This window comes from Lemur catta, chromosome 9 (genome assembly GCF_020740605.2).
Source record: "Lemur catta isolate mLemCat1 chromosome 9, mLemCat1.pri, whole genome shotgun sequence".
Classification (NCBI taxonomy): domain Eukaryota; kingdom Metazoa; phylum Chordata; class Mammalia; order Primates; family Lemuridae; genus Lemur; species Lemur catta.
This window is the reverse complement of record NC_059136.1, coordinates 3187274-3200825: the sequence shown is the minus strand read 5'-3', so window position 1 is coordinate 3200825 and position 13552 is coordinate 3187274. Positions and strand designations below refer to the sequence as shown.

Here is a 13552-nt window from a genome sequence, read left to right as displayed (position 1 = left end):
TGAATACTGAAAAAGAAAAAGTTAACATTCCTAACTTTTAATGAGGCCAATTCTGACAATTTTATAAGAAAAAAAAATTGTAGATTTATTTCTCTTATGAAGTAGTCATAAAAATACTAAAAAAAGCAAGAATTAGCAAACTGAATCTGCTAATAAATAAAAAGGATAAAGCATGACAACCAAGTCTGGTTTATGTACAGAATCCCAAATAGACTTAAACTGGAAAATCAATTAATGTAGTTCACTGTATTAACAGAATAAAGGAGAAAACTATATCATTATCACAAAAAATAGGATAAAAATAACTAGATTCCTACAAAAGAATGAGAAAGAAAATAAAAACAAAAAACAGACATAACAAATGGAAAACCAATTGCAAGATGGTAAATATAAGTCCAAATATATTAGTAATTATAGTAAATGGGTTTTTAAAATTTTTTTTTGTTAGAGGGAGGGTCTTGCTATGTTGCCCAGGCTGCTCTCAAACTCCTGGCCTCAAGCAATCCTCCTGCCTTCGCTTCCCTAAGCGTTGGGATCACAGGCATGAGTCACCACGCCTAGCCTATTAGTAATTATATTAAATATAAAGGAATCAAATAAATAATCCAAATAAAAGACAGTCTGTCAGATTGGTTTAAAAAATTATTAGCATATCCAACATCACTAATCATCAGAGACATGAAATTAAACTCAAAATAAAGTAAGTCCTCACACCCATCCAAATAGCTAAAACTACAAAAGCTGACAATACCAAGTGTCGCAGAGGATGTGGGCAACCAGAATGAACTTTCAACTCTCTTAACTTTGCTACTGAGTGTAAACTGTTACAATCTTTTTGGGGAATTGTTTGGCCGGATCTACTAATGCTACACATATGCACACTCTATGACGGAGCAATTCAACTCCTACATATCCAACAGAAATGTTTACAGATGTCCACCAAATGACATAGACAAGAATATTCTCAATGACCCCCAAATAGAAACAACCAATATGTCCCAGAACAGTAAAATGGATAAATCATGGCACACTCATACAACAGAATATTATAGAGCAATGAAAAAGAATGAGCTACTGCCACACTCAACCACATGGATGAATCTGACATACTATTAAGAGAAAGAAGCCACACATAAAAGAATACACACTGCATATGTGATTTCCTTTGTAAAAAGTTTAAATACAGACAAAATTAATTTATAGAAGACAAAGTAGCCACCTTTGAGAGAGGGATTAATGACTTGGAAGGGCATGACAGAGGCTTCTGGGGTACTAGAAATATACTGTTAATTGATATAAGTATGGATAAATACGTATGTTTATTTTCTGATATGGATGTTAAAGCAGTAAGAAAAATTTGAATATATAATAAATACATGATAAATCAATATATGATAATCAATATATGGTAAAGAAAAATTTATGCCAGCAGAACAACAAAAGCCATGAATAATGTTAAGAAAAAAATATAAATGGCCAATAAGCATAAAGAAATACAATTCAGCCTGCACAGTGGTGTTCGCCCATAGTCCCAGCTATAAGCTGAGGTAGGAGGATTGCTTGAGCCCAGGAGTTCGAGGCCAGCCTGGGCAACATAGCAAGACCTCATCTTCACAAATAAAATAAAAATACAATTCAAAACAATCATGAGAATTTTTCTTCTTTTAAGTCACTGTGGCCATGATTTCAAAGCAGATAATACTCGACGATAGGAGTAATAAAGAACTGGTCATGGACCTGAGACTGATTCAAAACCAGGTCTGTTTAGTTTTAATCACAAACATCAACTTTAAGAGTCAAAAAGATCTGTCATAACCTTGGGCAAGGCACTCAACCTCTCCCAAGTTCACTTCTCTAACCTATAAAACATGGATAATATTATCTTTAAGGCTTTTATGAGCATTAAATCAAATTATGCACATGCATATACATTTAGTATATGGCTAGTACTCAATAAGTAATAGCTGCTTCTCCTCTCCGGCACAGGGAGACTAACTATTAAAATAGTTTCAAATAGATTTGGTGACATTATAGACTTACCTGCTGCAAACTCTTCAATTGTCATCAGTGGGAACCGGATTAAGGAAAGTGCTTTTCCTAGAACTTTCTGTTTGTTTCCAAAAGTAACAGGCAATTGTTGTCTCTGACATTCTGCTTCTGCCCAGCGTACAACAGCTCCAAAAAGTCGACTTTCTCGAATGCTAAGTGTGTCTCTTTCCAGGACTGCACAGAGAGTGTCTATAGGTAAAATGCAAAAATAAATCAAATTAGGAATATTTTATAATCTAAGAAAGCAATATTGGCAGACATGCTTATATTAGGTTTTCAAATCTCAACAAAAAGTAGGTTAGATGTTTAAACCTATAGACACTACATTTTAAAATATTAATGAATTAAAGGTATTAAACTCCAAAGTGTTCCATAAAAAACTAGTGTAAGGTTAACATTCAATTTATTATTTACTATACATGCAAGATTAGATATAGTTATCTCCTTATATATTGATACCATTTATCACGCAAACTCAAATATCCAGACTAAGAGTAATAATAACCCACAGAAAAAGGTTCCAAGTTACATAAATTCATAAAGTCTACAGATTACAATTCATTCATTCATTCAGTAAATGTTTATTATTAAGCACTGACCATGCACCAGGTACTATTCTAGGCACTGGTACATCATTGAACAAAAAGTTATTAAATCTTTCCCCTTTTCAAGCTTGCATTCTAATGGGGAGAAACAGATTAAACAAATATAATATGTTAGATGATACATGCAGGTAAAAATAACAGGGTAAGGAAAATCAGAAGTGCAATTTAAAATAGGATGGCTTGGGCAGGCCTCATTTGTGCCAAGGCTTGAAGGAGGTATGGGAGTCAGCCGAACAGATACCCAGAGGATGAATATTCCAGGACTATCGGTGCAAAGGCTCTCATGTGAAATGTGCCTGGCATATCTGAGGAACAGTCAGGAGGGCAGTGTGGTGGGTAGAGCGAGGAGAGAAGAGTAGTAGGCAGTGAAGCCAGAAGCAAGGGGGAAGAGGAGGCTGTCAGGTAGCACCCTCATTTGGCTTTCACTCTGATGTGGGGAATGCCTGGAGTGTTCTGAGCTGTGACATTTTATGTTCTGAAAGGATCGCCCTGGTCCCTGTGTTGAGAAGAGACTGTAGTGGGGCCCCAGTGGAAGCAAGATCAGTGAGGAGGCTCTTGCATCGACCCAGGTCAGAGATGGCGGCCTGGACCAGGAGTGTAGCAGTGGAGTGCTAAAGAACGACCCCATTCAGGATGTATTCTGAAGGAAGACTCAATGAGATTTCCTTCAGACTGGACATGGGGTGTGAAAGAAAGAGAGGAATCAAGGATTACAGTCTAAGCCCTGAGGGATAAGGGTGGCATCAACTGAGATGGGAAAGACTACAGGAGGGGCAGGTCTGGGGTGGGGAAAGATGGGAAGTTTAATCTTAGATGTATTAATTTGAAATCCCTATTTAACGCCTAAGTATAAATGTCATGCCTCTACCTCAGGTCTTTACTCAGAATCCTTTTCCTCTTATTGTAGGCAAAATTAAAATAAACTCAGTTACTTTAAGTTACAGCAGCCTAGAAGCAGTAAGTTCAGAAGAGATAGGGGCTTTAGAGAGCAACATAACTCTAATGAAATGAGAAGCTGCAATCTGACAGGGACAGAAAAAAGAAGAAATTTATGAAAACAGACATAAGAACTTGAAAAGCACAGCAATAAAAAGTGTCTTATACAGACATCTGTAAAGACCCTATTTACAAGCAAAGTCACATTTTGTGGTCCTGGGTAGACATGAATTTTGGAGGAACAATATTCAACCCACTAAAGTCACTTATACACAACTAACATCTTTACTATTGTTTTTGATAGAAAATGTTTTTCCTATCAAATGTGAAAAAAAGAATTCTCTCATTTGTAGCTATTAACTTCCTCATTATCAAAATTGGGGTGCCATGCCTTCTGCAAGGAACCTGGTAGGACATTTATAAGGAAATAACATTCATCCCTTGGAGCCAATATCTTGTCAGTTTCATTAAGCATAGCAATTGTGTGAGAAAGGTCACAGAATTTTCTTTAGGAGTAAAAAGCAATTTCCAACAATGGAAATGGAGCAATGTTTTTTGAAACAGATCAGTCTGATACAATTGAATACATTATGAAAACCTTGCTTATTTTTGCTTCAAGATGTACCCAAATGTTTTCAGTAGTAAAGCACATTGAGATATCTTCTTAAATGACACATCTTTTTCCTGCCAACACTTATCAACCAGGATAAATAATCAACATCCTTTGTAAATGATCTTTCTAAATAGTAGTTGCATGCACACACACATACACACACACGCACTATATAATGTATGATGTGTAACACAGAATATACAAGATGTACATTTAAATTAAATCCATTTGTACAAATAGTTTCTAAAAATACAATATCCACTAATTTATATAACCCTTTAACTAATGCCAAGCATCTTGAGAAATTTATTATAAAAAACTGACAAGCCATTTAATATTAAATGTAGGTTATTTTATTGGAAGGTTCAAAGGATTGTAAATTTATCAAGAAAATTATCCCAGATCTTCAGTTAAGAATAATCTTCCTTTTCTCATGTAGAAATAACTCATAGTATAAATACATATTAAATATACACATATCTTTTACAAATTTAATTTTTTCAATGTATTATTCTAGACTATTCAACTGAAGTAGGTAATAAAATCTAAATAGTGTCTGTATCCTATGCATGAATCCCTTTTAGTTCCTGAAGTACTACAGAGATATAGCAAGTATTAAAGAAAAATAAACAAAAAGTCTCATAGAAAGATTTTTTAAAAAATAACACTTCAGAGGCCTGACTGCTTCACTGTACAATAACTGATACTCATAATGAGGATTAAAAATCACAAGAATCCTAAATGATATTCAGTACACATTGCTTAACAAAGACAGGCAAAGTAAAACACGTTTTAGATATCTTTCTCAAATGGCCAAAATAAATGCCGTGGTTCTTAAAAAGGACTGCTCTAGATATACAAGAAAATATAGAGAACCTTATTCTAAAGAACCTGGATAAAACAGGCACTACTATAGTTACACTTGAAATTAAATTTAAATAAAAATATGATACTTATATATGGCAGAAATGAATTAAAACACTAAATATAACTAAATTTCCCAGACATACACATCAAAGAAAAAATTTTAAAAAACACTTTTCTGCAATGGTCTACATATTCATGCTAAGAGCCAAATACTTGCTTAATATCAAATATAGCTAAAATTCTAGCAGAGATATCACAGTCCCAGGAATATAGTAGGGGCTCAACAATGTGTTAAAAATGAACTGATTAAACATATTTTTAAAATCAAACTTTTGGGCCAGGTGGGGTGGCTCATACCAGCACTCTGGGAGGCCAAGGTGGGAGGATCACTTAAGCTTTCAAGACCAGCCTGAGCGAGACCCCATCTCTACTAAAAGTAGAAAAATTACCTGAGTGTGGTGGTGCAGGCCTGTAGTCCTAGCTACTCAGGAGGCTGAGGCAGGAGGGTTGCTTAAGCCCAGGAATTTGAGGTTGCCGTGAGCTATGATGATGCCACTGCACCCTACCCGGGGCGACAGAGTCAGACTCTGTCTCCCAAAAAAAGGTCAAACTTTTGTTCCTTCTGTTGAGCAGGTTAAGTATAAACTAAGGCTCCATGAAGCTCTTTCACAAGTAAATTAAGCATAAATCAATTTACCTTAATACTTGTTGGATTAAGAATATACAGAGACTATGAAATTTAGTCATTTAATGGAAAAACGGACTGGACCCACATCTCTACTTTGTATGCTAGTAACTTCAGTAAAGATAAAGTATGACTAAAAAAAAAATCAAAAAGCACATCATACTGCCCTTGGCATAATGTAAATTCATTTTGTTCTGTCAATGTGGTTTTTCTTCCTATAACAAAAAACTGTAAAACAGAAACAGCGTCTCCACCTTCAGGACATGTACTCAAGTCCCAGTGGAGAAAAGCAGAACCCAAGCCAGCTGTTAAACAAAAGCTCCTATACCTGCCTCCTTCCTCCCAGCTATTGGATTTTCTCTGTCATTCCCAGTTTTTTACAAGTACATTTGAGACAAACTGGTACGTGGGGTAGAAAGAAGTAGAGGGACACAAGTCTTTTGGCACATGTGTTAAAATAAGAAATTACAGCTAAGAGCCTAATAAAAGTCATCACAACATAGATTATATTTCATAAACAATACTAGATTTTAATATAAACTGTGAGTCAAATCAAATTAACAAATATTTATATTTATATATTCTATATATATAAAATATGTGTAAAATGTATCCACCCTGTGCAAGGCCCCTACTTCAAGATTCCCAGGCTCAAATGGCATGCATGCATAATGTAAGAGCTATTTATCAAATGCCTTCCAGGTGTGAGTCACTCAGATGCAAGCAGTGTTATCTCAAATGACAGTACACAGAAGAGCATTTGACAGCCCCTCAACAGGAAGAAAAACAGGATTAAGCAATTTCTCATTAACACCTTATGCTTGTGGCTCTCAAACATCCAATAACTCAACAGACACAACCTACAGGTGCTGGGGAAGAGCCTGATCTAGCCTCTGTCCTTCAGCACAATACAAGCAGTGTACAGTCCTTCCAAAGGGACCATGTAATAGACAGGTAAACTAACAACGGGATGTTATTGTAACACAGAAATATACTAAGTGCCATAGAAGAGGGTGGGACATCAATTCTCAAGAAATGAGTCACTACAGAGGTATAATTTGAGCCAAGATGTTAAGATAGTGAGAACTAGCCAAGGTGGGAAGGAAAAGCATCATTCTAGTCCAGTCAGTTGACAAATATTAGCTGAACATGTACTATGTTCTGCTGTCTTCAGTGACAGACATACAGTGGCAAACAAGACAAACTCCTGCCTTCGAAGGGATCATAGACAATCAAAATATACATACAAAGACAGACACCTAAATAATACTTTCAGATAGCAATACGGACTATGAGGAAAGTAAATCACAGTAATGGGACAGGAACTCTGTAAGGGAATGTAGTATCTATTTTAAGTAAGTAGGTCTGAGACAGCCTGTGTCAGGTCTCATTTAACCCGAGATCTGGATGATTAAAAGGCGGTCGTACAAAGATTTGGGGGGGGAAAGGATTCCAATGGAAAGGAACAGCAAATACAAAGTCCTGAAATATAAATAATCCTAGCCAGTGTACATGGAATGTAAATGAGGGGGAGAGTGGTAGGAGCCAAAGTCAGATTAGGTAGATGTAGGTAGTGACTGCCAGCTGTTTACCAAAACTCTGTTTTCTCTTCTTCCTGGGATGTGACTAGTCTACATCTCCTAGCTTCCCTTGAAGTTAGGTGGGATCCTGTGACTGAATTCTGGACAACAAAATAGCCAAAATGAAGGTGCTATTATATTTCAGGGCCAAGGCTTTTAATACGTGAGTGTTTTCCTTGCCCATACTTTCTCCCATCTGGAAGACCCAGATGATAACTAGGCCCTAGGGAATGGCAGAACCATAAGAGAAAGCTACCCACTGACTGCGACACACCTTTGAACTGTTACGTGAGTGTGAAATAAACTTTTGTTTGAGCCAGTAACCACTTTTGGGTCTATTTATTACCACAGCCTAGCTTAGCCTATCCTGACAAATACAAAGCTTGATCATGTAGGGCCTTGTAAGTTTTGTAAGGAGTTTGAATTTTATTCTACCTGCAGTGGGAAGATACTGGAAGCAAGGAAGTGATAAAACCTGATTTTCTATTTATAAAGATCATTCTGGCTACTGTATAGCACTGGCCTGTATGGGAGCAAGAGTGGACAGAAAGAGAGACTGCTGGAGACCACAGCAGTTACCCAGATGAGAGAACAGTGGCTTAGACCAGGTGGGAGCCATGGATATGGTAAGAAATTGTCAGACTCAGGATACACTTTGACAGTAGAGCCGTGAGTACCTGCTGGTAAGATTGTACGTGGGTTACGAGAGAAAGAATAATCAAGAATAACTTCTGGGATTTTAGCTTGAGCAATCATGTTCACGGTGGTGCCGTTAAGGAAGACTGATAAAAGTTGGAAAAGAACAGAAGAGATCTAACAGAGTGGGGGGAAATCAATGGTTCTCCTTTCGCTGTTTTATTTGAAATGCCCATAAAATCTCCAAATGAAGATGTCAAGTAGTCAGCTGGGTTGAGTCTGGATCCCAGAAGGCAGGGATTGAAGATACATATTTTGGGTTCATCATCATAAAGATAACATTTAAAGCCATGGCCCGGATTTACTTTCTCTATTCTCCTACAAGACAAAATTCAACTCCTCAGCCTGTCATGAGATGGTCCTTTACTACTCCGCGTTAACCCGCCTTGCACCTCCCTCCCTCCCTCTACCTACACCTTTTCCCTCTAATGTCCTCCCCTCTCCACTATCCAATTATAGCGAGTCCTCACTTAACTCTTCAATAGGTTCTTGGTGACCGTGACTTTAAGCAAAACATATAACAAAACCAATTTTAGCATAGGCTAATTGATATAAACAAGAGTTAAGTTCCCACGGCATATTTCTGGTCACAAAAGCATCACCAAACTTCTAATACTAAACACTGAATAAATGTGAGCTATACATACCTTTAAGAACAATTAATAAGAACAAGTGAGATGATTATTTACCCAATTTTTGGTGAATCAGTGATGGTGGTTACAGTTGTGGTGGGTTAAATCCAAGAATAACTGTTTGCAAAACAAAAATTATAAGAAGCACCTCCTACCACCACGAAGTTCAAAATAATCACACATACGGTGGGCTTGCTGAGCACTTTCAGATCATCATGCACTTTGTATGACTATTATATACTTTATGAATTTTTATTTCACAATAATTTGTATTCATTCATTCATTCAATTTCCAACCCATTTATTCCAGTTCATGGTTGAGTGGCCAGAGCCTATTCTGGCAGCTGAGGGTACAAAGCAGGAACCAACCCTGGACAGGGCACCATTCCACCGTAGGGCACACTAACGTGCACCCCCACACTCAGACTGGGACCATGCGGACATGCCAGTTTACTGACATGCGTGGCTTTGGGATGAGGGAGGAAACTGGAGTGCCTGGATAAAACCCACACCGACGTGGGGAGGACATGCAAGCTCCACAGACGGTGGCCCCAGCTGGGAACCAATTTTCTTCCTCATCAACATTAAAGCAAAATGATGTTATTCAAGGACTTGCTGTACGAGCCATTCTTTAAGGTCCATGTCAGAACCTCCTCTCTCAAAATTTTCCTAACACTACTCTAATTTTAGGTAATCTCTCCATTTTCTGGATTTGCATAATAATTATTTTCTATATATCTAATTTAGAAAAGGCAAAAATCACATTTGCCATAAGCCCTCTCATCTATTAATATTAGTGTCTTAAATCTTAATTTTCACATATTTGTTCCTTGATTCTCCAATTAGGTGTTTCCTTAACAAGACAAATCGCATCTTACCCTTCTTTATATTTCCTATAGGGCCCTAGCAAAATGCCATGCATATGGTGAGTATTCAGTGAATATATATTTGACTCGACATCTTTTAAAAGGCAATGAGGTAGTTAAGACTTAGGAATATTTTCACCAAAATGAAAGAAAGCAAAACTCTTAAAGAGGCAGACTTCAGTCATCTGGGAAAACCACTAATTTAAATTTCATTTAAAAACAGCTCATTCTCCAACGAGGCTGACAAATAAGGCATTAACTATTTAAACTGTAACAATTTACTTCATAGTGACTTACCTATATCAATATCAGTGAACCCTTCGGCACTTATTGCATCAATTGTGCTTTTGTCTATTGTGTCTAGACAAAGACTAGCAAGCTGAGGTTCATCAAATAATCGAGCCTAAACATATAAAGAAATAGTCATTTTACTATCACAGTTATTTTACCTTCAGGCTATACATATTCAGCTCTGTTTACATTTAACAGCACAAACACTAAATGCACAGAAGTATTCATGCTGGGTTGTGCAGAAACCTGAGAATACTGTCAATTAATTAACCACACCATAAATGACACCCGTTATTTGACATGACTGATGACTTCATTTAATTTTAAAGTAAAATTCATTTTAAAGGATTCAATAACTCAGATACTACTGAATAAACATTGCTAAACAGTTATCTTGTGTTTTATGGGGGAGAGAAAACAAGGTTAAACGCACTAGCTTTAATTTTTTTAATTTAACATATTTAATTTGTATTTTAAATTTTTTAAATTTTATTTATTTTTAGAGACAAAGTCTCACTCTGTTGCCCAGGCTAGAATGCAGTGGCGCAACCATAGCTCACTGTAACCTCGAACTCCTGGGCTCCAGTGATCCTCCTGACTCAGCCTCCCAAGTAGTTGGGAATACAGGTGCACACCACCACACCTGGCTAATTTTTTAAATTTTTTGTAGAGATGGGATCTTGTTATGTTGCCCAGGCTGGTCTCAAACTCCTGGCCTCAAGTGATCCTCCCACTCTGGCCTCCCAAAGCACTGGGATTACAGGTATGAGCCACCATATCTGGCCAAAATTTTTAAAAATTTATATATAAAATAATTAAGTACAAATTTTAAAGGATGGGGTCTTGCTATGTTGCCCAGGCTGGTCGCGAACTCCTGAGCTCAAGCAATCTTCCTGCCTTAGCCTACGCCTTAGCCTACCAAGTAGCTGGGACTACAGGATAGTAGAATATTTTTAAAAATTTATAGAATACTCAAATATATTTGAAAATGCACTTCTTAGATTATACACTAAGCCTGTTTATATTAAATTGCTTTGTCAAATTTTAAATAAATTTTAGCACTAAATGACAAAAAATTTGTGTTAATTCCTTTTTATGCAATTTTCTCTTAAATTTTTTTTTTATTTGGAATTTCAAATTTATAGAAAAGTTGAAAGGAATGTGCAAAGAGCACCCATATACCCTTTACCAAACTTGACCTATCTAAATGTTATTTATCTAACATTTGTCTATCTGTTTTATCATTTCCTCTCTCTCTGTGTGCATGTATGTGTACATGTATCTACTTGGAGTAGGGGGGCCAAACAAACCATTTAAGAGTAAGCTGTGTACATCATGGCCCTTTGCCCTTAAATTTCCTAAGAATAAGGGTATTTTCTTATACATTTATAGTAATTAACTTTGATAAATTTAAAATATTAAATTTATTAATGTAATAAATATTTAACAATATTTTTATCTAATCTACTACTGAATATATCTCAATTTTGTCATTTAATAAAATGCCCATGTTTTTTATAACATTTTTCCTTCTAGTACAGGATCCAGTCTAGGATCACAGTTCATGCATTTTTAGAGTATAAAACATAGTATATTTTTATAAAGTAAAATTCTAATGTTAGCAGATAATTGGCCAACTCAACTATATTTTTAGTTAGTTTTTATGTAAAAATTGATCTTTCACTCTAGAAAAACAATTTTTTGTAAAAATTATTTTATTCAGGGTAGCAACTGTCACTCACTCCTTAGATTACACACATGTAATATCGAGTTTCCTATGGAATCTATTGCTGCTACTTAGAGTTAAATAAATTTTCTCGCAATTGACTTTGACTCTGGCATTATCTCTGATAACACTCCTCTCTATAAATCACGGCAGTACAGTTACTGGCACATTGTTTTAGAGTGAAGCTGGCAAAGGCCCTCTCAAGTAACTGAACATGCTCAGTTCAAATGACTCACTTGGCAGGAACAAGAAGTTCACATGACAATTTGTGGACTGATTCACATGACCCCACCAGTAAAAAATTTTGATGTGATATTGGGTTCTCAGACCAAAAAGACACTGAAAAATTCCTTTTTTCTCACAGTGACACCTGTTAACCCTTGCTGCTAACAGTGTGGTCCAGAAACACTGGTGTCATCCGAAAGCCTGTTAGAAATGCAGACTCTCAGGCCCCAATGGAACCAAAATCTGCATTTTAATTGCCAAAGTTTAGTTTATTGGTTTCTGAATTTTATAAGTGAACTTTTAAAATAAAAGTAAAGTGATCCTCTCTTACACACATTAAAACCCCTTAGACAATAAAGAATCGTATGAATATCAACATATTTATTAGATTTTTATAATAAGTTCAAAAGGGGAAAAAAATGCAGGAAGATATTGCTTATTAGTTGCATGACTTTGGTCAAGTTATTCCACCTGTCTGTGCCTCAACTTCTTTACTTATAAAATGGTGAGAGTAAGAAAGTAAGTTACTTTGAACACCTGTACCTCATAAAGTTATTGCAAGGATTTAATGAATTAATACACACGAAGTACTGAGAAAGGTACGTGGCACACAATTACCACTCAATACATTTTGCTATTATCATCATCAATATCACCACACCTTATGGACTGTTGGTTTAAGGTTGAGACTTAGTTTTACCACTGCTGTATAACGTTCAGTAAGGTATTTGCTTCTGTAAGCTTCCAGTTTTCATCTTTAAAATGGAGGTAACAGTTAACTACATCACAGTCACCATGAGGAGCACATGGGTAATACATGTAAAGGGGTTAGCATGGTGTCTGGCATTCTGGCATACATGGAGTTCTGTTACTACATCCAAGAACAAGTGACAACAGAATGTTCTTTGTTCTGTTAACTACAAATACTTAATGACACAGATTTTCTTTTTAAAGATACCAGATATTTTCTACATGATAGATTAACACTGAACTAGAAAACATGAGCTCTGTTGAGCTCACACCTCATCTATTGTGAGTTAATTAGCCCAGGTTTTAGCTTACCCAAATGAGTAAACCAAATGAGTAAAATGAGAAGGTTATACTAGGGGTCATCAGCGATTATTTCCAGTACTAACATCAAATAGGATTATATTTTATAACTTAGAATTTTTAAAACAATTTGTCCAAGAGTATTACAACACTGTCTAAAAAGAAAACATTTATTTACATGCAAAGTTTGAAGCTCAGATTATAGGCATTTAACAAACGCTAAATATATGTTAAGGACTGGTTAATGGTTCTATAGGTATGTGCAATTTGCCAAAATTCATCAGACTGTACATTTATAATATGTGCAATTTTTTGTATGGATATGTAATACATTAATTATATTCAGTGAAAAATTTTAAAATGTCAAAGAAAGGATATTTCATATTAACCTAAAATTTTAACTCCTCCAGGAGTAGATATGTGATCTTCCAGATACAGGTCCAAAGATAGTAAATCTTAAAACTTTTCTGGACTTAAACTATTTGGTCTTTATTCTAGAGCCAGAAAAACTGAGAATGAAGATATCCCAGAAAATCTCATGCTTTCATACTGTCAATCATAGCAGGAACAACACTGGATCTTAATCCCCAACTCCAACACCAACTAGCTATCTAACCTTGAGTCATGACACCCCACTGACATAAGGCTTCAGCTTCTTCACCTATATGATCCAGCTAATATGCTTTGCAATTCTAAAATATCGTGAAACTGATGCATTTCCCTGAATGGTA

The 13552-nt window shown here is 36.0% G+C and overlaps 1 protein-coding gene across 1 annotated transcript in view; it reads right to left on the bottom strand.

Moving 5' to 3' along the window:
• The window catches only part of BTBD1 (BTB domain containing 1), a 40532-nt gene that overhangs the window by 17041 nt on the left and 9939 nt on the right, over window positions 1-13552 (bottom strand). Inside the window, exons 3-4 of the mRNA XM_045561585.1 lie at window positions 9827-9932; window positions 2041-2238 (exon numbers count right to left, since the gene is read on the bottom strand). Of these exons, the coding sequence (XP_045417541.1) occupies window positions 2041-2238; window positions 9827-9932 (304 nt within the window). The remainder of the gene's footprint in view (window positions 1-2040; window positions 2239-9826; window positions 9933-13552) is intronic.